The 25,585-nt window shown below is 46.0% G+C and overlaps 1 protein-coding gene across 1 annotated transcript in view; it reads right to left on the reverse strand.

The window, feature by feature from the left end:
* SLC6A18 (solute carrier family 6 member 18) overlaps positions 1–25,585 on the reverse strand; it is a 212,753-nt gene that overhangs the window by 134,100 nt on the left and 53,068 nt on the right. The window contains exons 3-6 of the mRNA XM_072154773.1: positions 17,523–17,660; positions 11,804–11,985; positions 10,048–10,158; positions 38–150 (exon numbers count right to left, since the gene is read on the reverse strand). Of these exons, the coding sequence (XP_072010874.1) occupies positions 38–150; positions 10,048–10,158; positions 11,804–11,985; positions 17,523–17,660 (544 nt within the window). The remainder of the gene's footprint in view (positions 1–37; positions 151–10,047; positions 10,159–11,803; positions 11,986–17,522; positions 17,661–25,585) is intronic.

The raw sequence follows: 25,585 nt of genomic DNA on the forward strand, positions 1-25,585 counted from the left end.
CAAATCTTATAAGCAATGTGAATAAAATGTTGCTTACTTCTCTGGGTTGTAACTTGAAAATGCAATTAATCCTCCAAAACCCAAGGAAAGGGAATAAAATATTTGGGTTGCAGCATCCAGCCACACTCTTGGTTTCATTAATATTGCAATCTATAGAGATAAAAGAAAAGCTTTTAAATTACATGTTCTATGGCTCTGTTAAATATGCTGATGGTAAAGTGTCTTATCATTATTGGGGTGCTTTATAGGTCTGCTGCCTTTGCTCTGCATGGCAATAACTAGATAGCAGGATGCATCAGGAGATGGTAGAGAATTTAACTGACCAATGCTGGCAGCTGGTCCAGGAAATTCTCATAAAATGCTCAGTAGCACTGTCCATTTCCTAGAAGCAATAATGTTTCTCTAGATCAGTGATGGGCAACCTTTTGAGCTTGGTGTGTCAAAATTCGCCAAAAAAACGAGCATAACTCGGGTGGTGTGTCACCTTGAGAAAAAACCTTAATTTTGTGATATTTAGAGTTTAAATAACAAATACGTATAGTTATTTAACTTACCTGCTTAGTGACTTCTTTGTTAATCTGTCAGTTGGTTTCTTTTGTTGGTCTTGCTGTTATTTAACTTATGTGGGGTGCCATGAACTAAGATAAGTGAGGGGGAGGGGGAATTCTTCCAGTGATGGCGAACCTGTGTCAGTCCAGCAACAGCTAGTTTTAAGGACATTTGTGTCCTGAGAAGTGCCGCCCAAAGAGTGTACATCACAGCCCAGCCCGGCAGAGCTCAACTCAATAAATTAACTTACCTAACTGGCACAGGCTCCAACGACACCACAAGCCTCCGTTACTCCTCTTCAGGCCGCTTCAGCTCCGGTGTAGATGTTCCCGTGCAGGCACAGCATAGGTTGCATCTTTGCGAGCTGGGGCTGCTCTGTCTCCACGCTCCACTCTGGCGTCACTGAGCGGCCCCCGCAGAGCAGGACAGGAGGACAGGAGCAGCAGCTGCAATCTCTCTGACTGAGGGTGAAGACACACGTGGCGTTTTTAGTCCGTTTTTGGGCCGTTTTTAGTGCGTTTTTGACCAGTTTGAATTAAGATAATTGGTCAAACCTATCAAAAACGCATGCAATGTGAAAACGCACTAACTAAAAACGGCCCAAAAACGCCACGTGTGTCTTCACCCTGAGATGCAGCCGCTCGCTGCAGACCACATCGCCAACCGACCGCCCGACCGGACCCAGACAACTGCACTACAGCAATTTTTCTCCAGCAGCCGTGTGTCACTGAAAATGGCTACGTGTATCAGTGCTGACACGCGTGTCATAGGTTGGCCATCACTGCTCTAGATGGAGAAGGTGCCCCCTTGTCTTTTGATTTCCATAATATTTTTTTGTATGGACCATTCATATATTTATATAAATCATGTCCTCTCATAGTCTTCTCTTTTCTGTTCTAAATAAATCTAGTTGTTTTAATCTTTCCTCATAACTGAGACCCTCCAAACCCCTTATCATTTGTGTGGCTCTTCGTTGTACCCTCTCCAGCTACAGGGCATTCTTTTTATGGACTGGTGCCCAGGACTGGACTGCATATTCCAGGTCAGGCTGAACCAATTCCTTTGACATTGGAAATAATACATTCCTATCCCTAGCACTTTTGATACGTGATCTTGCTGGCTTTAGAGGCAGCTGATTTGACATTGCATGCTGTTATTTAGTTTATGATCAACAAGTTCACCCAGGTGCTTCTCAATAAGGAACTCTCCCAGATTTACTCCCCCAATGACATATGTTGCATGAGGATTATTATACCCCTAGGTGCATAACCTTATGTTTACCCATATTGAACCTTATATGCAAGTGGATGACCAAACATTAATTCCTGCCCCTACCTCATTAATAAATAAATTAAATGGTAGTAGGCCAAGCACAGAACATGGGGTACACCACTCATAACTGGTGACCATTTTAAGTAGGAATCATTGATCACAACTTTCTGGATACAATCCTTCAGCCACTTTTCAATCAAATTGCAAATTATTTCTGCCAAACCAATATCCCTAATTTTACCGATCAGGCGTCTATGAGGTACAGTGTTAAAAACCTTTGCAAAGTCCAAGAACACAATATCCACAGCAGCTCCTTCATCCAGGTATCTGCTCACCTCTTCATAGAAGCAGAGCAGGTTGGTCTGACAACTTGTATCCTTAGTAAACCCATGTTGGCTATCGTATATTATACTATTTGATGTCAAATACTCCTGTATGTAGTCTTTTAGTAACCCATCTAATATTTTCCCCACAATGGAAGTTAAGCTTACAGGCCTGTAATTGCCTGGCAAAGTTCTAGAACCTTTTTTGAATATTGGCACCATATTCGCCTTGTGCCAGTCACTTGGGACCGTACCAGTCATTATGGAATCTCTGAAGATTTTAGACCGCGGCACAGCAATAACAGAACTTCTGTTATCAGAGTTCTTTAAGTAATGTGCGGTGTAACCCATCTGGCCACATTTATTTTATTGAGTTTAGATTGGAACATGTCTACAATCAGTCAGTCTAGTCTAGTATATTACAGTATGCATCTCCTGCACTGGTACCACCCACTACAGATGTTCTTTCTTCTATTCTATAAACGGAGCTAAAAGAACCCATTTAGTATCTCTGCCTTCTCTTGGTCTCCAGTCACCAATGCCCCAGTTAGTCTCCCATGATCACTACTGTCCCCTTCTGTGCAGCCCGCTCCATCTGAGCTTTCCTCAGAGATATTGGGGTGTCTATAAATTGCACCACTAACAGCTCAACAAATTCTCATAAAGATTCCTGAAAATTATTATAGCACTGCTCCAGTCATTGTCAGTGCACTTCTCACAAACTTTGCTGCCCCACTGCATTCAGTCAGCTTAACCTCTACAGCTAATGGTTTGGAGTTATCAGCAAGCTGGTATGTAGGCTTGGTCAGCAGTAGTTGGACAATACAGTAGTTGGACCTGTGGGTTAAGAAGCATCCATGGAAGATGGCCAAACTAGACCAGGACAAGCATATGGTTACCAATCTGATGAGTACCTGGTGGTTTTTATTGACGTGGTGCAAATCTTCTATACCTCAATTGGCTCCTCTGTATGCCAGACTCCTTTTGTTAGCATAAGGAAGGCCAATAGATACAACTCACTTGCCCACATTTACTAAAAATAGTCTGAAGGGTACACCAGATTCAGAAATTGTAGTGTACATTCTTCATGAATCTGGCACTACCTGACTGCCCGACAGAGTGCACAAACTTTTTTTTTTTTTTTGGTAAACCTTTTACATAGGGCTTGTGACACAATGTCAAACTTTTCATGATAAACGTGGTGCATGGTCCGACTGAGCACCAGAACACCCCTTTCAGTGAAGAATTTTGTGTTGCAAGAAGAATAATGCTGCTTTGCCACAAAACGGTCACATGTGACACAAATGTGGAACAAGCACTTCTTAAATACCTGCGCAAGCAGTCCACTAGAAAAATGGTGTAAGCACTTTTTATGCAGATGGAAGCTAGGGTGCTGGTAAAGGTTGGGCTTCTGTTAGGAGCTTATTCACAATTTATATGGGTTTTCATTTGTTAAGGTTTTGAGATAAAGTCAAATGCATTAAAAAAATTAAACTGACAATTTTACTAGTTGCTGACCTACCGGCCAAGCTTTAGTATAGCGGAATATTTGTTGAGGTTTGTTTGCTTATGTTTGAATGTTAGTTACTTTATTTAACTACATTGGTTTTAACATTTAGCTAATGACTTTGTGTCTAATATGTAAACTGTAGACTTTTTACAAGGGATATTATTTTGAATGAGTATTTTCTCCCTTCTCATGGATATGTTAATAGGTGAGGCTAGTTCAAACTTGTGAGTTGGCATTTCGCTATAAAAAAAATAAAAACATTTAAGATCCATTTAACTACTCATTGTACTCTCAGTAGATTCTGGCACAGATGCATAAGGAACACCAGCATGCACCGAGAATGATGAAATGTAACTGGATGCTGGCGCATGTGCATTGGACATATCAGCATGCTGTGAAACCAGGAGACAATGCCCAAGTGTCCACACATGCACAGTATGCCGGGGCAAAGCTATGAATGACAGCTTCTGTGCAGTATGAGCCCGAAATAAAAGTTGAATCAGACCTCTGTAGTGAATCGATGTTAACTATTCATAATATTATTGGAACTGACAAAAGTTCATTTGATGAAGATTATACTTCTCATTTCTTCACACCACTTGGGAATGTCAAAGTATACAAATACATGACACATCTTCTCTAAATGACTTTGTCTCTTTTACCGAGAGAGGTAAATAAATAAATATATCACTTTTCACCATATTTGCACCTTCAGATAAAGGTTCATATAGCTGCATCATTGGGAATGAAAAAAAGCAAAAAACTAGAAACAGAGGATGTTGTTGGGGTAAACACAGACCCCAAACACCCTCCAAAAATACTCTTTAATGTAACCAATTGACCAAACAAAGGGACACTCTAAAGATAGTAATTTAGTAAAGATATTTAACCTTTCCACACATTGTCGATTTCAACAGTTTTATCCCTAAGCTTACTCTAAAGACACTTCAACTTGTTATCCTCTAAGACAGGGGTCAGGAACCTTTTTGGCTGAGAGAGCCCTGAACGCCACATATTTTAAAAGGTTATTCTGTAAGAGCCGTACCATATGCACATATGATAGGTGCCTCTGCAATCTAGGTCTCGGATCGCAGGCACACCCCGTGCCCCTGTTCGTGGCGCACCGCCTTTCTGAGCTCACTCAACTCACCACTTTCCGGCTCCCGTCCCGGCTGGCCAGTGCGCACACGCCGGCACTCGCAGATTTAAAGAGCCAGTGCGCAGCTAATTGGCGCTCCCACTTCCAGGGTTCCTATGAAGACCAGCGGCTCCCAGCATTCCCCGTCGGATCTTAGTGCTTCATGCCTATGAGGCAGCTTTTCACAGTGTTTCCTTCCCAAGCGTTGACCTCCCATTGTGACCCCAGACCTGTTCCTGATTCTGCTCCTTCGCTGCCAGTGCTGATCTCTTGCTCCGTCCCCGATCTCGCATCATTGCCGCTTGCCTTGACCATCTGCCTGTTCCTGACCACGAGACTGCCTAGTGATCTTGTACCTTGACCTTGGCTGCCACCATGGACAAGTCGCGCAGTGGAATGACCTGGTTGTACCACACTGTAGCAAGACCATCCTGCTTTGCGGCTAGCTCTGGTGAAGACTGGGTGCCACTTAGATTCCGGTCCCAGGTGTCTGCTTGCATCATTGTCCACGGTGGTCCAGAGCCCCCTGCAGCCAGCTCCTCGTCACTCCCATGCTCTTCTCTTTGACCCAGGTTTAGAAGATAGCGTCGGTGATACCTGGGTCGTACAAAGGACGTAAGCAGCGGTAACATTGCTGCCTGTGTCCAGTGATCAGTCTAAGACACACAGCAGCCATCACTATGTATTACAGATCTGTCTGAGAGCCAGGTGCAGCCAACAGAAGAGCCACATCTGGCTCCCGAGCCATAGGTTCCCTACCCCTGCTCTAAGAGCTCCTATACTCTAAACCAGTGATTTTCAACCTTTTTTGAGCTGCGGCACACTTTTTAATACTTAGAAAATCCTGGGGCGCACCACCAACCAAAATAACACAAAATGACACTAAAATAGTCATATTACACATATAGTTAATAATATAGATTCTAAATTTATTTCACTCACTCGGTGTGAAACCTGGGCCTGTTTCAATAAACACAAAAGGGATATCATGGCAGGAATGGTGGAAAGACACACACAACATGTGTACAATAACCTGCATGTGTTATTGTACACGTCTCCTTCATTGTAAGAAGCCGTGACTTTATTGCCGGGGAACAAAACACAGGGGGCACCATAGTTTGGGGAACTTTCTCCGCGGCACACCCGACCATGTGTCGCGGCACACTAGTGTGTCGCGGCACACTGGTTGAAAATCACTGCTCTAAACCTTGAGGGTGAAGTGGCTGCTGGTAATATCCCATTGGCACCCAATAAACACACTAATCTTAAACCTAAATCAGTGTGTTATCCTACTTATCATAAAGGTAATTTTGTGGAACATTCTACAACAACCCTGCCAATGTATAGGAAAGGGGATAGTTGTGAATAAGGCCCTCTACCTGTCAGGATCCATCTAGTGTGTCTGATGAACTCACCCAAGGGATAATGCAGGGAGATCTCCGGTAATCTGCAGCTGTAGCCCCTGCCTGGATAGGCAATAGTTAAGTGGGTGTAAGTTACTGACCAATGATTTGGCTGTATTGTAAACTGGAATGTGATTGGAGAGGTGCTACCACCTGACCAGGAGAACAAAACCCCTGGGCAGTGGGAGCACAGGCCTCTTGGAAGTCATGCTCCTTCTCAAGAGCCTGCTCTTTAGAATCTACCAGCAGTTCAGATCACATGGTTTTTGAACACATGGTCTGAGTGAAGAGAGAGAGAGTTTTCAGTACACCTTCAGTGCTGACACTTAAACTTATCCCAGGGCCAGAGTCAGGAGACTTCAATCCAGAGCTGCAGCTTCCAAAGCTTGGGCACAGCTCCATCCCAGCCTGCCTCTACTACCAGGCTGGTGCACTATTCCTGAGGACCTTCTCCACAACCACTCCTGTATCAGAATCTGCTGTTAACCTGTTGTTCAACAAAGAACCGTGGGTTGATTTGCACAACGTTTCCTCCGTCTGATCCATGGAAACGGTTGTCTACCACCATGGACTTCCCCATCCATTACCCAGGGACTTCTCTTACAGACAATCAGGGGTTGCCCCATAGAGAACCAGTACATCAGCCTCTCCCTCTGTATTTCTTGCACACACCATCTGCTGGAGACCTTCCAGGCTGTAGGACAGCCTTCCGGGCCCCATACCAAGCACTGTGACATCAGCGCGCCCTAGGCTGCAATTGCCAGACACTCCGGTATTCTGGGCCCTGGCTGCCTCCAAGCCCCAAGAAAAGGCTAGGCCCCAGAGGAGGATGTTGCAATTCTACTTACTGGTAAAAATGAATACCCACCCCTCAGCTAAGAACAATATCACCCCTAAAGAAATAAAACTCTATTTAGTCTTTATCTTCTAAAGAAGATATTGGTATTAAAGCAGATGATAAAGGGGGATATCATCATCTTGAATCGGGCCGATTATCAAGAATCATATAGGTTGTTGTTGTTGGCTACTCAGTTTTATTCAAGATTGGATACTAACTCCTTTAAGAGAGTCAAAGAATCTCTCTATTCCTTGGTAAATGAGTGTTTAGAACTGTAATCTACAAATAAACAAAAGTCCCAATATCTGAAGATTGAATAACCAGCTACTGCACTCTTCTACTATAATTTCAGGGTTAGATTAATTGGGGGGTATTTATCAGTGCTTCTGTGCCACAATAATTTTGGTGGAGGGGTATTTATCAGCACTTGCGATAATTTTTCCCCTTCTTCCACCTCCACGCCGAATGGGGGAGTGGGACAGCGCAGAGCACTCATGTTTTTGAACCTGTGCACACACTGGGCATGGAGATAAACATTGTACAGGCACTGGTCTGATACATCGGAGCACCGGCCTATGATAAATAATCCCCATTGATATTAAACTTATCCTATTATGATGACCTCTTCTTACAGAAATATCTTAAAAACCTATATTTCTTTACTTTGGAAATTTCAGACAAGGTTAGAAATGTCCTTCCAATTCCTTGGGAAGAGTCATACCTGCTCATCACAATCACTTCTTTATACACTAATATCCCTCATGATTCGGTTATTGCTGCCATCTCTGATTTTTTTTTTTTTTTTTTTTTTTTTTTTAATGTTACTATTCAACCGTGAACACCCCAACATGGTTTCCGGGAGAATGCTGGTGTTCCTTAGGTGCCTGCAGCGGGGTCTACTGGGAGCGTGATTAGTACGTCTATTCATTATATCACTGTAAGTCTCTTTTTTTCTGTACACTTAATTTGTAATGTAATATAATTATATGAATCTTGCTTGTTTTAACTAGTTGTTGTTTATCAACATGCCCACCCACTAGTTTGCAATTGTTTTATGTTTACTTTCCATCTATGTCTGTGTGTATAAATGCCTTCCTTTGCAGTCATGTAGGCTGAATTTATTATTTGTCCTATATCTCAGGAAGGAGTTTTCCAAAACAGATCATAAGGAAACATTCGGGCACATTTCCTAAAATATAAACATGGTCTGTGTGACACACTTGTGTCAGACCATGATGTTAAATGTTGTGCATGGTCCAACGGTGCACTGTAATGCCCATTTCAGTGACAAAATGGGCGATGCGGTGCAAACGTGTCACGTGAAGAATAGTGCAGCCACAACACGTGTTGTTGACACTTCTTAGATACATGTGCAAGCGATTTGCACATAAAAGAAGGTGCAAAGTCTGACAGAAAACTGGCACAGGGTTTTAGTAAATTTGGCTCATTATATTTGTAAAAGAAATTAGTTTTTTATTTGTGAATAAATTCACTTTTACTTGGCAAATTTTCAACAGCTTAAGGGAGGACCTTAATTTTATAATTTGGGACAATGTTCTCAAAAACAAATGCACCCCAAAATGGGAAAAATGAAAGAAGAAACATGAAAATACTATTAAACTTATACTATTAACTAGTATTGTAAGGCGAGCAATAAGTGAGAAAGGCATCTAAAACACAAAGGTAGGGATGAGGCTACAGGATTATAGAGAGAGAAATAAATTCTCTAAAGGCAGGAAAGATAGAGCCTGAAAGAAATATTTGTAAAGAAAGTAAAAGCAATCTTAAATTATTTTTCAAGTATATAACTGACAAAAAAATAAATGGAGAGAGTGGGCCCTAAGAGGAATAACATGGTGGAGGGTGAGAGGAAGGTGCCAACTACAGACCTGTGAGTTGTAGGAAAAATATTAGAGGGGTTTGTTAAAGATGCTATCCTGGAGTATCTCACTGTATATAACCTTATAACCCAGTGTCAGCATGGGTTTATGAGGGATCGGTCCTGTAAGACAAGACTGTGGATGTGTATCTGGACTTTTCCAAAGTATTTGATACCGTGCCACATTAAAGCTTGGTACATAAAATGAGACTGCTGGGATTAGGGGAAAATCTGTGTGTTTGGATTAGCAATTGGCTTTGTTATAGAAAACAGAGGGTCGTCATTAAGGGTACATTCTCAGTTGAAGTTATCAGCGGACAGAGTGCCACTGGGACAGTATTGATCTCATAGAGCAGTGGTGGCGAACCTATGGCACTGGTGCCGGAGATGGCACTCGGTGACCTCTCTGTGGGCACTCGCGCTGTCTCCCAGGCACAGCGTTTGCCTGACATGACACCTTCCTGCAGTCTCAGGCAGTCCAAGTAGTGACCCATCCTGTGCTGCTTGGTCCTGTCTGAAGAGTGAGGAGGTGTGGACAGGGTCGGATTGGAGCTCAAAGATTCTGGTAGCAATAAGTTTGTTACTGCCTCAATTGCCGTGTTGGCACTTTGGGAAAAGCTTGTGTGTTTTAGGTCTCATTTTGGGCACTCGCTTTCTAAAAGGTTCGCCATCACTGTCATAGAGGGTTTACACAGTAGAGTTCAATATGTACAGATGTTCCTAAGCTGTGTAAAGTAGTACTGAGACTGATAGTATAATATCCTACAGATTTGTGGAAGCTGGAGGAATGGGCAGAGAAATGTTTGAGGTTTAATGTAGATGCAATAAATGTAATGTTATGTTATGCACTTGGGCCATGGAAACAAAAAATACAATTTATGTTTTAAACAGTCAATTACTTGGCAAAACTGCATTTGAAAAAGACTTAGTCCGCTTTTTTGCTCTACACATTATAGAACTACTGTTTTAATAGTTGAAAGTTTTGAGCTTTCTTCCTCTTTTGCTAGCAAGTTTCTGTACGGGAGTCCAGGTGGGTCTGTGTGCATCGAGTAAGAACATACTGGTACTGGTGGGCCCTCCCAATTCTTTTAATTTTATTTTTACTTGCAGGTTCTAATAAATATTAATCACTTACATCAGGAGTGAAAAGGTACTGTAATCCATCTATCGCACCCGGCAATGTTAATCCACGAATTAGGAATATTGCTAAAACCACATATGGGAATGTAGAAGTAACATAAACTGCCTGTAAAATTAAAACAAATGCAATAGTAGTTGAAGTTAAGTGAAATTAAACACAATTATCATTTACTTCATTTTGGATCAAAGGTAACCACTTAATAAACATGATGTGCTGCCTCCACAAATCTACCATTACTTGACCTAGTTGTTGCTACCTATTAAAAACCTATACAATATATTATTTGAAAATAAACCTATTTATAATGTTCTATCCTGTCATGTGCTAATAGAGAAGTGGGATATATTTAATAGTGCTTTTCTGGCCTCCAAACTTATTGATCTATGAACAGGATAGGGCAATAATAGGTGATAGGTAGGCATGCATCACCTATCACCCATTCTGATCTTAAGTTTTACAATTAAGCCATAAGCTGATAGCTCTGTCCAGAGTGGAGCTGCTATCCTTGGTCAACTGCTACAATATGAATGCACTAATTGGCTTCTGGCTCCATCCATAGTGAAAAACAGCTGACTCTCTGGGATATTGGTCTTGCTCCCTCATGGTTACTTATTAATTTGTAAGTCATAAATAGTTTTAAGCATAGTTACCAAAAGTGTGACTAGTAGGCACAACTTGGAGTGGGTGCCTGAGGGCCAGTGACTGGGGAGACCGCAGAAGTTGTATAGCCCACCAAATTAGAGCAGTGACACCAGTGAGCCAACAGGTCCACTCTGTGTGGTAATGCAATGTGTTAAAGCCAAACTGCATCACGCATCAAGCTGTGGGTATGCTTTGCTTCAGAGGGGGCTGAAATATGGGGCTCATGCACATGAATGTTGTTTTGGGACCCTTTTTAACTGCTGTTTCAACAGCAACATATATATCCATGTACTGTATATCTGTCGGCTCATACATATGGCTATGGTTCCCATGGCCCAGTGTATGAGCTGACTGTCTGAGCCACAAATTTTAGGGTCAGAAGGTAAGAGTTCTCTTTATGGAGAGATTGCCAATTAAGGCTGCCTTATAGGCATGTGGAGACTTAAAGCCATATATGCTCCACTAGGGAATTCTGGGAAGAATGAAAATAGGTTTTCCAAGGTGATAAATGGAAAACAATGTCTCCTTTTGCTACCTTTGAAAGGCAGCCCCCTTAACACGAAGTGTGACCTACAAGAAGTCTAAAAACATGGTGTGGGATTAAGCCAAACCAGTATATCTATTCCAGAAGGAACAGATTCCCAACTGTAGACAGCACTGTTTAGACCCAACCAGGTCGAAACAGTGCTGTCTATAGTTGGGAGTTTCTGACTGAGCAAAGGCTAACCTACAAGGAAAAAATATCTAGCCTTTAAATGTTCAAAGACATAACCTAAAAGTCTTATCTATGCAGCTAAAGGAGGTCCTTCAAGTTATTAACTGAATACACATGCACACCACATTTTTCAGTTTTTTAATTGGCAAAAGCTTGTATCATTTTATTTACACTTTACAAAAACATGACATTTTGTTTTACTCTATCACATAAAATATCAAAAATAATTGGGGTTGTTTTGTTTAATAATTACAGTATGTTCAAGGGTATGAATATTTGGCAACTGTACTTTTCAAAGATATACAACAGTCAAAAGACTTAACATTTATGAAGAATACTTTATCAAACTATGTAATATACTGTTGCAATACTGTACATTCATAGGTAATTTACCTTTCCTGTAGATTTAATCCCTCGTAATATGCATAAATATACAGCTCCCCAAGCAGCTGCCAGAGATAATACCATCCACCATTGCAAATTTCCATTTTTGTTTATAGTTGAAGTTATATTTAACGTTTTTCTATACCAAAAATAATTAACTGGACTACTTTTGGCACACTCTTCTTGGTCACCTAGGAAAGAAGTACAACGTCAAAGTCACTTCGTACAACGTATTGTGAAGAAAAAGGTAAAAAATTTCTGGCGCCAGTGTAATTATTGTAATGATTTATTTACTAAAATAGGTTTAAGTGTGTACAAGGAGACACTGGGGAACATTTACTTACCCATTCGGAGGAGTTCACAGAAAGTGCATTGTCCGACGATAATGCACTGTGCCGCGATTCACTAAGATTGTGCGTCCAATATCCTGCATGTGTCGCTTCCCCGCTCAGGTCCGACAGAGTTCACTTTCTTCTTTGTGGTGTAAGTAAGTGCATTGTCTTGTGACACAATTTGAAAGTCAAATCCTGTGCTCAGTCCGGATCGTCCCCCGATTTCTGGCGCACGAAAGCCAGCCCAGTTTAGCCAAAATCTGATTGCACGCGACACAATCCCCTGTTAAATACTTGTCACATCGCCGCAAAACCCGAAAACTTTGGAAAGTCTGATGAAAGTGTATCCATGGACCCTTAGTAAATAAGTCCCAATATTGTAAAGTCCCCTCTTCCTATGTACTAAAAAGGTGGCAGCAAGTGGCTAAGAAGGCCACTAGATGGCAGTAGAGTGCTAGTTATAGCTTGCACTGCTGCGTATCAGATGTATATGAACGCTGTCGTTCGTGCATCTGCTGCAAAATACGGGCTGACAATCTCCACCTGTTTCTTCACCCTAAATCCCAAATTAGTCAGGTGAGTGGTCAAGAGACTGAAACATGCACAGCTAGAAGATTCCTATCTTGCTGACTGAAGCAACCAGACACTGATAATGTTGTTACCCTACTGTAAAGTAAGTAGCTGGCTAGTGTTGTGGTGGGTTCCTGAGCAACCATGATTAATTAGCTATACCACCTCCTTTTTCTGTGATTATACCATTTATAAAATGCTATGCTTATTAAATGTTCTTAATTTAAATGCTCATTTGGTAATATTTATTTATTTTTTCTATATATCAAAAGATACATTAGTTAGTGCATGACTTTTCCTAATTTTTTAATTCATAAGTAAAGATGAGCGGACCCACCTAAACCGCTCGGGCAATATGCCCACGTCATGCCCAGCCCAAACCCAGATGTAGAGTCTGTGCATCTTTAATCATAAGTGAGTAAAACTGCAATTTGGTAAATCTTTGTGAAGTTACAAATATTAATCACATTTATTTATGCCAGAACATAAAGAGACATATATATTTTTTTTCTCCCTTGGTTGTAGCAGCCAAAACCACCAACATATGTTGTGGGAAGGCTTCTGATAAGGGGGGGTGGGGGGGGGGGCAATATATCGAGCCCTATTGGGGGCTACTCCTTGGTGAGTAGCATAGGAGAAGTCACCAGGCATACATTGTATTTTTTGTTGTGCGAGGAAGTTTGCAAAATTGCAAATTTACCATAGCCTCTTCCTATAACCTCCTATAGTCAAGCCTCCTCCTGTAGGCCTCCTGTCGTCCAGCCTCCTCCTGTAACCTCCTGTCGTCCAGCCTCCTCCTGTAGCCTCCTGTCGTCCAGCCTTCTCCTCCTGCAGGCCTCCTGTCGTCCAGGCCTCCTCCTCCTGCAGGCCTCCTGTCGTCCAGGTCTCCTCCTCCTGCAGGCCTCCTGTCGTCCAGGCCTCCTCCTCCTGCAGGCCTCCTGTCGTCCAGGCCTCCTCCTCCTGCAGGCCTCCTGTCGTCCCGGCCGCCTCCTCCTCCTGCAGGCCTCCTGTCGTCCCGGCCGCCTCCTCCTCCTGCAGGCCTCCTGTCGTCCCGGCCGCCTCCTCCTCCTGCAGGCCTCCTGTCGTCCCGGCCGCCTCCTCCTCCTGCAGGCCTCCTGTCGTCCCGGCCGCCTCCTCCTCCTGCAGGCCTCCTGTCGTCCCGGCCGCCTCCTCCTCCTGCAGGCCTCCTGTCGTCCCGGCCGCCTCCTCCTCCTGCAGGCCTCCTGTCGTCCCGGCCGCCTCCTCCTCCTGCAGGCCTCCTGTCGTCCCGGCCGCCTCCTCCTCCTGCAGGCCTCCTGTCGTCCCGGCCGCCTCCTCCTCCTGCAGGCCTCCTGTCGTCCCGGCCGCCTCCTCCTCCTGCAGGCCTCCTGTCGTCCCGGCCGCCTCCTCCTCCTGCAGGCCTCCTGTCGTCCCGGCCGCCTCCTCCTCCTGCAGGCCTCCTGTCGTCCCGGCCGCCTCCTCCTCCTGCAGGCCTCCTGTCGTCCCGGCCGCCTCCTCCTCCTGCAGGCCTCCTGTCGTCCCGGCCGCCTCCTCCTCCTGCAGGCCTCCTGTCGTCCCGGCCGCCTCCTCCTCCTGCAGGCCTCCTGTCGTCCCGGCCGCCTCCTCCTCCTGCAGGCCTCCTGTCGTCCCGGCCGCCTCCTCCTCCTGCAGGCCTCCTGTCGTCCCGGCCGCCTCCTCCTCCTGCAGGCCTCCTGTCGTCCCGGCCGCCTCCTCCTCCTGCAGGCCTCCTGTCGTCCCGGCCGCCTCCTCCTCCTGCAGGCCTCCTGTCGTCCCGGCCGCCTCCTCCTCCTGCAGGCCTCCTGTCGTCCCGGCCGCCTCCTCCTCCTGCAGGCCTCCTGTCGTCCCGGCCGCCTCCTCCTCCTGCAGGCCTCCTGTCGTCCCGGCCGCCTCCTCCTCCTGCAGGCCTCCTGTCGTCCCGGCCGCCTCCTCTTCCTGCAGGCCTCCTGTCGTCCCGGCCGCCTCCTCTTCCTGCAGGCCTCCTGTCGTCCCGGCCGCCTCCTCCTCCTGCAGGCCTCCTGTCGTCCCGGCCGCCTCCTCCTCCTGCAGGCCTCCTGTCGTCCCGGCCGCCTCCTCCTCCTGCAGGCCTCCTGTCGTCCCGGCCGCCTCCTCCTCCTGCAGGCCTCCTGTCGTCCCGGCCGCCTCCTCCTCCTGCAGGCCTCCTGTCGTCCCGGCCGCCTCCTCCTCCTGCAGGCCTCCTGTCGTCCCGGCCGCCTCCTCCTCCTGCAGGCCTCCTGTCGTCCCGGCCGCCTCCTCCTCCTGCAGGCCTCCTGTCGTCCCGGCCGCCTCCTCCTCCTGCAGGCCTCCTGTCGTCCCGGCCGCCTCCTCCTCCTGCAGGCCTCCTGTCGTCCCGGCCGCCTCCTCCTCCTGCAGGCCTCCTGTCGTCCCGGCCGCCTCCTCCTCCTGCAGGCCTCCTGTCGTCCCGGCCGCCTCCTCCTCCTGCAGGCCTCCTGTCGTCCCGGCCGCCTCCTCCTCCTGCAGGCCTCCTGTCGTCCCGGCCGCCTCCTCCTCCTGCAGGCCTCCTGTCGTCCCGGCCGCCTCCTCCTAGTATAATATCAACCTTCATGGTCCCCACATAGTACAGTGCCCCTTACTTTGGCCACCCCCCCCCCCCCCCATGGACCCATTTAATATCCCCAATTCAACTCTGCAACATATAAAACCCCTCTTTAATTTTATCCACCCTTTACATTTGGTTTCCACTGTTATTTATCTCCCCAAATACTATCTGTTCCTATCAGTCTCCTTCTCCTTCTGTCCTTCAGCATACTTCTCCTGTCCTCCAGCATATTCCTGTCCCGCAGCCGCCTCCTGTAGCCTCCAGCTTCCCTGTCTCACCCCACCCCCCGTTCCCCTCCTGTGCCCCAGCATCCCCTGTCCCCCGGTAGTAAACAAAAAACCTAAGTTTCTTACCTTACCTCGCCCCCCTTCCCAGGGGCGGAGCTACCTCCTCACATGACTCGTGCAGATATCATGTGAGGAGGTAGCAGGGGCTAGTCCCACCTCCTCCTGGTCCCCAAGACTCGGCTGCTCTGCAGCGCTAATCTACCGGGTCTGGAGGTGAGCAGAACCTGGGACATACTCCTAGCCGCCTGTGACAGTGGGAAAGAGCCCAAAATACTGGACTGTCCCGCTAAAAGTGGGATGATTGGGAGGTATGCATGGGACTTTGTGGCTGATGTGGGCTGAGGTGTATGTTACATCGGACTGCGTGTCTGGTGCAGGCTGAGGTGTATGTTACATGGAACTGCATGTCTGGTGCGGGCTGAGGTGTACGCTACACGGGACTGTGTGTCTGCTAGGGGTTGAGGTGTATGTTACATGGGACTGCGTGTCTGTTAGGGGTGTAGGTAGATAAATAAATGTGTTACTGGGGGAAAGGCAGCTGTGTCACTGCGGGGATAGTGGATTGTGAGCAATAGGATATGTATGTACGGTACATTCAGTGTGGGGGCCCACACCAGATTTTGCACCCAGGGGCCCCCACCAACCTTAATCCGGCCTTGGTCATATGGAACAATAGGAGTAAGGGTCCTGCTCGCAAAAGCTTAGTCTATGAGGATTCAGATGCTATGCAGGTGCTAAAGGGAAAACGGTCATCAGAAAATCCTGTCATAATAAATCACTACCCGTATGTTGCTAAGCAGCTGAACACCTTCCAGATTGTGTTTTCTTTCATAACCCATTGATAATTGGTGGTCCTACATCCAGAGATATCACTTACCAGATCTCCTAAAATCCGATGAACAGTCACAGAGGAGGCGTTCAGAGCTTCCCTCCCTGACTTTATACATCCAATTTACATCTCATGTCAAAGTTGATTTTCTGGATGATGCCACCACAATGGACCATGAAAGAAACAAAAACTAGAAGGTGTTCTGCTACCTGACAATATACTAGTAGTGGTTTATTAGGCCTGATGACAGGTTCCCTTTAAACTTCAAGATATGTTACTGACTATTACAATGTGGCTATGTGGCAATGTGTCTCTAGGTGACAGGTCCTCTTTAAGGCCAAAGTAAGCAGCTCCTAATGCTTGATCAAATGCCGCAGTGTTAGAGTGATAGCGGTAACGCTATCAAACACTGTGGCAGGGTTCAATGTAATCATCGGACCGCTTGCAAAGCTGTCCAATGTATTCATGAGGAGGCGGTCTGAGGCACTGCTCTTCCTCGGACCGCCCCGCTCGCTCCATAGGTCGCCAGTGACTGCCGCGCGCTAGGCGTCAGTCACCGCCCCTAGCCCCACCCCAACCTCGCCCCCCCAAGAATACGTCGGACAGCTTTGCAAGCTGTCTGACAATTACACCGTACCCCGCCACAGTGTTTGATAGAGTTACCGGAGGTTTCCGGTAACGCTATTCCTCTAACAATGCGGCATTTGTTCAAGCACTAGGAGCTGCTTACTTTAGTAAGCAGCTCCTAGTGCTGATAAATTGGTTGACAGGTCCTCTTTAAGCGATAAAAAAAACTTCATACATGGCTATAATATTACTATACTTTCCCTGTTGGAGAAGGCATGTAATAAACCCCTTCCGCTGGAAAACCAGTGGAAACTATAGCTAAAATCTCCGCCAGGGCAGACTTGATCTAAACAGATCTGACCTGTCTGAGATGCCATCAGGATCTACTAAGAGACCAGAGCTGGTTAACTGGTGTGGTGGTGGTGTGGTCTTGGGAGATCCTCACATTAAGAGGTTTAGGTACACCTGGAATTGAAACCTGGACACCTTCCTTCTAACATGCCAACAGGTTAAACAGGATGACTTGTTACAATGTAAAGTATGCTTATTTGACTGTATGTTGAAGAAAGATATTGATTGCCACTACCTGTTTTGTTGAAGCTAGCAGGGCAGTAACTCCAGGGAAGTGGGTCCTGAAATGAATTGAAAAAATACCAGAGGATCCAAGCTATGATAGTATTATAATATACACCCACCAGAAAAGAAACTAGCAGCGAAGCAATACCTGCAAAAGACAAAAAAGACTTTTAAGTATGCAAAGAGCCCCTTAACGCTGAAGCCACTTTTCACCTTCCTGACACTGCCCTTTTTTTCAAATCTGCCCTGTGTCACTATAAGTGGTTATTACTTCGAAACGCTTTAACATATCCAAGGGATTTTGAAATTGTTTTCTCGTGACACATTGTACTTCATGTTAGTTACAAAATTTTGGTGGTATGTTTTGCATTTATTTATGAGAAAATCAGATATTTGGTGAAAATTTGGAAAAATTCTCAATTTTCGAAATTCAAAATGTTCTACTTTTTCCACACATGAGTTATAACACCAGAAAACATAATAACCAACATTCACCAAATGTCTACTTTATACATCCGTGGTTTTTTATACATAGTCTTATTTTTGTAAGCTGTTATGGGGCTTTGAACGTTAGGTGCGATTTTTGACATTTTCATAAAAAAAGCAAAATCCTGCTATTGAGGGACCTGCTCAGGTTTCAAGTCACTTTGAGAGGCCTAAATAAAAGTAAAACTCCATAAATTACCCCATTATAGAAACTATACCCCTAAACGTACGTAAAACAACTTTTATGAAGTTTGTTAACCCTTTAATTGGTTTACAGGGGTTAAAACAAAATCTGATGCAATTTTGAAATTTTTTTTTTTTTTTTTTTTTACTAAATTAATGTGTTTTTCATAAAATGTACAAATTCTCAGTGGATAAAATACCAAAACGCTCCACAAAATTTGATACCCAATCTCTCCTGTGTATAGTAATACCCCATATGTGGTGGTAACCTGCTGTATGGGCACACGCCAGGGCATCAAAGGGGAGCTGCGCCATTCAGAGCAGATTATGCATTGTCACTTTATAATAGCTATACAATCTTTATTTTTTTGGCAATTTGGACATATAAAGGCTTATTTTTTGCGACATGAGATGCACTTTACAAATACTTCATTTTAGTGGGTCTATAGCTTTTTGATGAGATTTTATTAACTGTTTAATGTATGGAGGAAAAGAAAATTGTCAATTTTGGGTTCTTTTTTTGGTATATTTTGGGGGTCGTACACTAAAATTACTATAATATTTTTATTCTCTAGATCACTATGATTACGGTGATACCTCATTTATATAGTTTTTTATATATTTTACAGGAAAAAAACGAATATAAAGAAAATCTCATTTGTTTTTGCATCGCCATCTTTCCAGGATATAACTTTAATATTTTTTTGTTGACAGTGCTAGTTTAGGGCTTATTTTTTACGTGTTGAGTTGTCCTTTTCATTGGTACCATTTTGGTGCACATAACTTTTTTTTGATCATTTTTTGAAACATTTTTGTGAAGGGATTTTATGAAAATTTACATTTCTGGCAAGTTTTTCGCGTTTGTTATTACGGCGTTCACCGTACGGGTCCAAAAATGTTTCTGACTTATTGTACAGATTGTTACGGACGCGGTGATACCAAATATGTGGGGTATTTTGGAAATTTTCAGGTTTTTTCACTTTATTAGATGTGTATAGGGAATGTTTGTGTTTAGGGGGACTTTAACTTTATTTAATTAATTATTTTTATTCAAAAGTGTGTTATTAGTGGTTTTTTTTACCTTTTTTTCTTTACTTTTACAGGTTAGCTTGAACAAGTGATCCATTGATCACTTGTTCAAGCTATTCTTCACCTAATACAGTGTATGCTCAGTTTGTCACAGCCGGCAGGAGGATCGCGCAGCCCCGGGCACCAGCAGTCCCGGGGCTGCGATCGGAGCAGCGGACCCCCCCCCGGTAAGCGCCGCGGGAGGGGGGACCGATTCCAGCTAAATGCCCCTGACACGCAGCGGTCAGCGCAACGGCGGTGTGTTAGGGGTTAACACCCGCGATCGGAGAAATCTCCGATCGCGGGTGTTAGAGGCAGGTGTCGGCTATAATATATAGCCGACACCCGCAGCTTCTGGCGCCAGCTCCGTTCAGGAGCTGGCGCCAGAAGCTTGACGTACTATTACTGCATTTTGCGGGAACGCACCTCCCGTTATGCAGTAATAGTACGTCAAATGTCGGGAAGGGGTTAATGTTTAAGTACTGTTTATATAAAATACTATACTAAATAGTATAATTTAGGGCTCATTTAGATGGCCGTTTTTGATGTCTGTATGCTATCCTTTTTTTGCGGAAGACAAACGAATAGAGATGAGCGAGCACTAAAATGCTCGGGTACTCGTTATTCGAGACAAACTTTTCCCGATGCTCGAGTGCTCGTCTCGAATAACGAGCCCCATTGAAGTCAATGGGAGACTCGAGCATTTTTCAAGGGGACCAAGGCTCTGCACAGGGAAGCTTGGCCAAACACCTGGGAACCTCAGAAAAGGATGGAAACACCACGGAAATGGACAGGAAACAGCAGGGGCAGCATGCATGGATGCCTCTGAGGCTGCTTAAATGCACCATTATGCCAAAATTATGGGCAACAGCATGGCCATGACAGAGTGACAGAATGAAGCTAGATAGCATCTAAAACATCCAATAATTGACCCTGACACTATAGGGGACGGCATGCAGAGGCAGCAGCGGCAGGCTAGAAAGTGGCATGGCGACATACCCTAAATGGACTCAGGCTTCAAACCAATGGGTGGCAGAGAGGAACCAAAGGAGGTGAGCAAGAAGCGCTCAAATAATATCGGTACATGATAAAAGTTTGCCAGTATATTTTGTGGATTACACAGCAGGGTGGCGACAAAGTTAACATGGAAGCCATGAAAACAACCCAAAATTCTGCCTGACACAGCTCGTTTGATAAGGGGACCATGTATGGAGGCAGTGAACTAGTAGTAGATTAAAGGTGCTGCAGTTAAAACTATGTTAGTTGGATCTTGGCATGGAGCTGGCGCTCCGCTGCCAGGCGAGCTTTCGCCAATCCAAGCCCCTGTCTCTAGGCTACTCCCCAAACAGCACTTCTAAGAACCTTTTGTATAAGATCAAGTGTAGTAGCGTTCTTATAAGTTTGGGATATGGCGGGTGAGGGGAATGTAAACCGATGCGCAAGAAGCGCTGAAATAATATTGGTAAATGATAAAAGTTTGCCAGTATATTTTGTGGATTACACAGCAGGGTGGCGACAAAGTTAACAAGTTTGTTGTGGAAGCCATGAAAACAACCCAAAATTCTGCCTGACAAAGCTCGTTTGATAAGGGGACCATGTATGCCTACAGTTCATGCCAGTCGCTGCACTGGCTGCCAGTCTCCTTTCGAATACAGTTTAAAATAATAACCCTCATCCATAAAGCTCTGTATAATGCTGCACCCCCCTACCTCTCCTCTCTTATCTCAGTCTATCGCCCAACCCGTGCTCTTAGATCCGCCAGTGATCTTAGATTAACCTCTACCCTAGTACGGACCTCCCACTCGCGTCTCCAAGACTTCTCTAGAGCTGCACCAATTCTATGGAATGCTCTGCCCCGGACTATCAGACTAATACCTAACCTCCAAAGTTTCAAACGTGCTCTTAAAACCCATTTCTTTAGGCAAGCCTATAACACTCATTAACTGCATGAAGTTTTAACTCTTCTACTAACCCGTCCTGTGTCGTCCTCCCATCTGTTATCCAGCAACCAACAGGCACCAGACTTCTCTGCAGTCCCATTCACCCTGGACCTGGTATATAAGATGACGGCTGAGTGGTTCAAGCGACAGCAATTCCATTTATTATATTTTGTTCTATTCCCTAGGAAGAATGGCTTGACCATTAAATATTCTTTTACCTCGTGTTACCCCATCATCTTCATAAACCGTAAGCTCTGGCGAGCAGGGACCTCACTCCTGTTGTTCCATACAAATGTTGTGCTCTGTTACATTACATTTGTATTTGTTTCCTATGATTTGTAAAGCGCTACGGAATATGATGGCGCTATATAAATAAAGATTATTATTATTATTATTATTATTATGGAGGCAGTGAACTAGTAGTAGATTAAAGGTGCTGCAGTTAAAACTATGTTAGTTGGATCTTGGGATGGAGCTGGCGCTCCGCTTCCAGGCGAGCTTTCGCCAATCCAAGCCCCTGTCTCTAGGCTAGAGATGAGCGAACATACTCGTCCGAGCTTGATGCTCGTTCGAGCATTAGCGTACTCGAAACTGCTCGTTGCTCGGACGAATACTTCGCCCGCTCGAGAAAATGGCAGCTCCCGCCGTTTTGCTTTTTGGCGGCCAGAAACAGAGCCAATCACAAGCCAGGAGACTCTGCACTCCACCCAGCATGACGTGGTACCCTTACACGTCGATAGCAGTGGTTGGCTGGCCAGATCAGGTGACCCTGGGATAGACTAGCCGCTGCCCGCGCTGCTCGGATCATTCTGTGTCTGGATGCCGCTAGGGAGAGAGCTGCTGCTGGTCAGGGAAAGCGTTAGGGTGTTCTATTAGAATAGTGTTAGGCAGGAGTGATTCAACAAGAACCCAACAGCCCTTCTTAGGGCTACAATAACGTTATACTTTTTTTTTTTTGTTTGCTTGTGGCTGGGCTTGCTGGCACTAGTAGTGCAGCTAGTACCATATTGTGAGGAATTTGCAGGGGGACTTGCTACCGTTGTGTTTAGCTCTTAGTGACACACATATCCACCTCAAACACCAAAGTGGGAAAATTTATTAGGGGTTTGATTTCAATTAGGCACAGTCTGCCATTTCCTTTTTATTTTACGTTTATTTTTTCATAACTCAGCGTCATCTCATCAGTGTGCTTTCATACTTGGCTAGAAAATAGCCAAAGGAGAATCCAAACGGCTTACTTACGCCTACAATAGCGTTATATATATTTTATTTCTGGTTGATCTGCTGGTGGCTGTCCTTGCTGCAGTGCATATACTAGCCAATTGTCAGGAATTTGGAGTGAGACTTGCGACCGCTGTGTTTAGCGCTTAGTGACGCACATATCCATCGCAAAGACCGAAGTGGGAAAATTTATTAGGGGTTGGATTTCAATTAGGCACAGTCTGGCAGTTTCTTTTTATTTTACGTTTATTTTTTCATAACTCAGCGTCATCTCATCAGTGTGCTTTCATACTTGGCTAGAAAATAGCCAAAGGAGAATCCAAACGGCTTACTTACGCCTACAATAGCGTTATATATATTTTATTTCTGGTTGATCTGCTGGTGGCTGTCCTTGCTGCAGTGCATCTACTAGCCAATTGTCAGGAATTTGGAGTGAGACTTGCGACCGCTGTGTTTAGCGCTTAGTGACGCACATATCCATCGCAAAGACCAAAGTGGGAAAATTTATTAGGGGTTGGATTTCAATTAGGCACAGTCTGCCATTTCCTTTTTATTTTACGTTTATTTTTTCATAGCGTCATCTCATCTGGCATAGCAGTGTGCTTTCATACTTGGCTAGAAAATAGCCATAGCAATAGGATAGCATTGTTTGGTTTTAAAAACTAAAAAACACAAAAAAAAGTTAAAAAAAAATTAAAGTTATAACTTTCATTTTCAAAATGTTTAACCCGAGGGCTAGGGGTAGAGGACGAGGGCGGGGACGTGGGCGTCCAACTACTGCAGGGGTCAGAGGCCGTGGTCCTGGGCGGGGTGAGACACCACCTGCTGATGAGGGAGCAGGGGAACGCCGCAGAGCTACACTCCCTAGGTTCATGTCTCAAGTTACTGGGACTCGTGGTAGAGCACTGTTGAGGCCAGAACAGTGCGAACAGGTGATGTCGTGGATTGCCGACAATGCTTCGAGCAATTTGTCCACCAGTCAGTCTTCCACGCAGTCCACCCATGTCACCGAAATCGGCGCTCCTGCACCTCAGCCTCCTCCCCCCCAGTCTGCCCCCTCCCAGGAAAATTTGGCATTTGAACTGGCATACTCTGAGGAACTGTTTTCTGGACCCTTCCCACAGTCACAAACCACTTATCCGGTTGCTGCTGAGCAATTTTCCGATGCCCAGGTTTTCCACCAGTCGCAGTCTGTGGGTGATGATGACCTTGTTGACGTAGTGGAAGAAGTGTGTAAAGAGGTGTCCGACGATGAGGAGACACGGTTGTCAGACAGTGGTGAAGTTGTTGTCAGGGCAGGAAGTCCAAGGGGGGAGCAGACTGAGGGATCGGAGGATGATGAGGTGACAGACCCAAGCTGGGTTGAGAGGCCGGGTGAACACAGTGCTTCTGAGACGGAGGAGAGTCCTCGACCAGAACAGGTTGGAAGAGGCAGTGGTGGGGCCAGACGGAGAGGCAGGGCCAGAGCAGGTGCATCAGCGCCAAATGTGTCACGTAGTGAAGCTCCCGTGGCGAGGGCTCCCGCGGCGAGGGCTAGAACCAAGCCCGTTCACCTCCGGCCGTGCACACCACTGCTCCTTCCCCTGTGTGAGCTGATAGTCAGCCCCCTGCCCAGGACCCTGGCACAAAAACCCCATCGTCGCCTCCACAGCATCCACCAGCGTTCAGCTCTCTATACCCCAGACGCTGGAGCGGAAACGTAAATATAGTGCAACCCACCCGCACGCCCAAGCCCTTAATGTCCACATCTCCAGATTGCTTAGCCTGGGGATGCTGCCCTATAGGCTAGTAGAGACCGAGGCCTTTCGCAACCTCATGGCGGCGGCCGCCCCTTGGTATTCGGTCCCCAGCCGCCACTACTTTTCCCGATGTGCCGTCCCAGCCCTGCACCAGCACGTGTCAGACAACATCATCCGTGCCCTGACCAACGCCGTTTCTGACAAGGTCCACCTGACCACGGACACGTGGACGAGTGCTGCCGGGCAGGGCCACTATATATCGCTGACGGCACATTGGGTTAACTTGGTGGAGGCTGGGACCGAGTCTGACCCTGCGGCTGGTCATATACTGCCGACGCCGAGGATTGCGGGGCCTACCTCGGTCCAGGTCTTTCAGGCCTACTATGCCTCCTCCTCCTCCCACCCCTTGTCCACCTCCTCCTCCGAACTACCATCCGTGGCCATGCCGCCATCAGTCGGTAGCTCTAGGCACAGCAGCAGTGCCGTCGCTAAGCGACAGCAGGCGGTGCTCAAACTGCTGAGCCTAGGCGATAAAAGGCACACCGCCCAAGAGCTATTACAGGGCATCACAGAGCAGACTGATCTGTGGCTGGCACCGCTGAACCTGAAGCCAGGCATGGTTGTGTGTGACAACGGCCGTAACCTGGTGGCGGCTCTGCAACTCGGCAGACTGACACATGTGCCATGCCTGGCCCATGTGTTAAATCTGATAGTTCAGCGTTTCCTCAAGACATACCCCAATCTGTCTGATTTGCTCACGAAGGTGCGCCGCATCTGTGCGCATTTCAGGAAGTCCAGCACAGATGCTGCCACTCTCAGGGCAGCGCAGCGCCGCCTCCAACTGCCCGCTCACCGACTGTTGTGCGACGTGCCCACGAGGTGGAATTCAACATTAACCATGTTATCCAGAGTTTACCAGCAGCGCAGAGCGATTGTAGACTGCCAGATGTCAACTTCCACCAGAACTGGTAGTCAGGTCAGTCAGCTTCCTCAAGTCTACAATGAGGAGTGGACGTGGATGTCTGATATCTGTCAGGTGCTGAGTAACTTTGAGGAGTCAACACAGATGGTCAGTGGCGATGCCGCCATCATCAGCCTCACCATCCCGCTGCTTGGCCTGTTGAAAAACTCTCTGATCCGCATGAAGTCGGAAGCTTTGCGCTCGTCACAAGAGACGGGGGAAGAAGATTCCCTTGTTGATAGCCAAAGCACCCTTAGGTCTGTTTCTCAGCGCATATCGGAGGAGGTGGAGGAGGATGAGGAGGAAGAGGAGGAGAATGTTGGTGAGACACAAGAGGGGACCATTGTTGAGTCCTTCACTGTTCAGCGTGTATGGGCAGAAGAAGAGGAGTTGGAGGAGTTGGAGGAGGAGGAAATGGACAGTCAGGCCAGTGAGGGGAGTGAATTCTTACGTGTTGGTACTCTGGCGCATATGG

This window comes from Engystomops pustulosus, chromosome 5, assembly GCF_040894005.1.
Source record: "Engystomops pustulosus chromosome 5, aEngPut4.maternal, whole genome shotgun sequence".
Taxonomy (NCBI): Eukaryota; Metazoa; Chordata; class Amphibia; order Anura; family Leptodactylidae; genus Engystomops; species Engystomops pustulosus.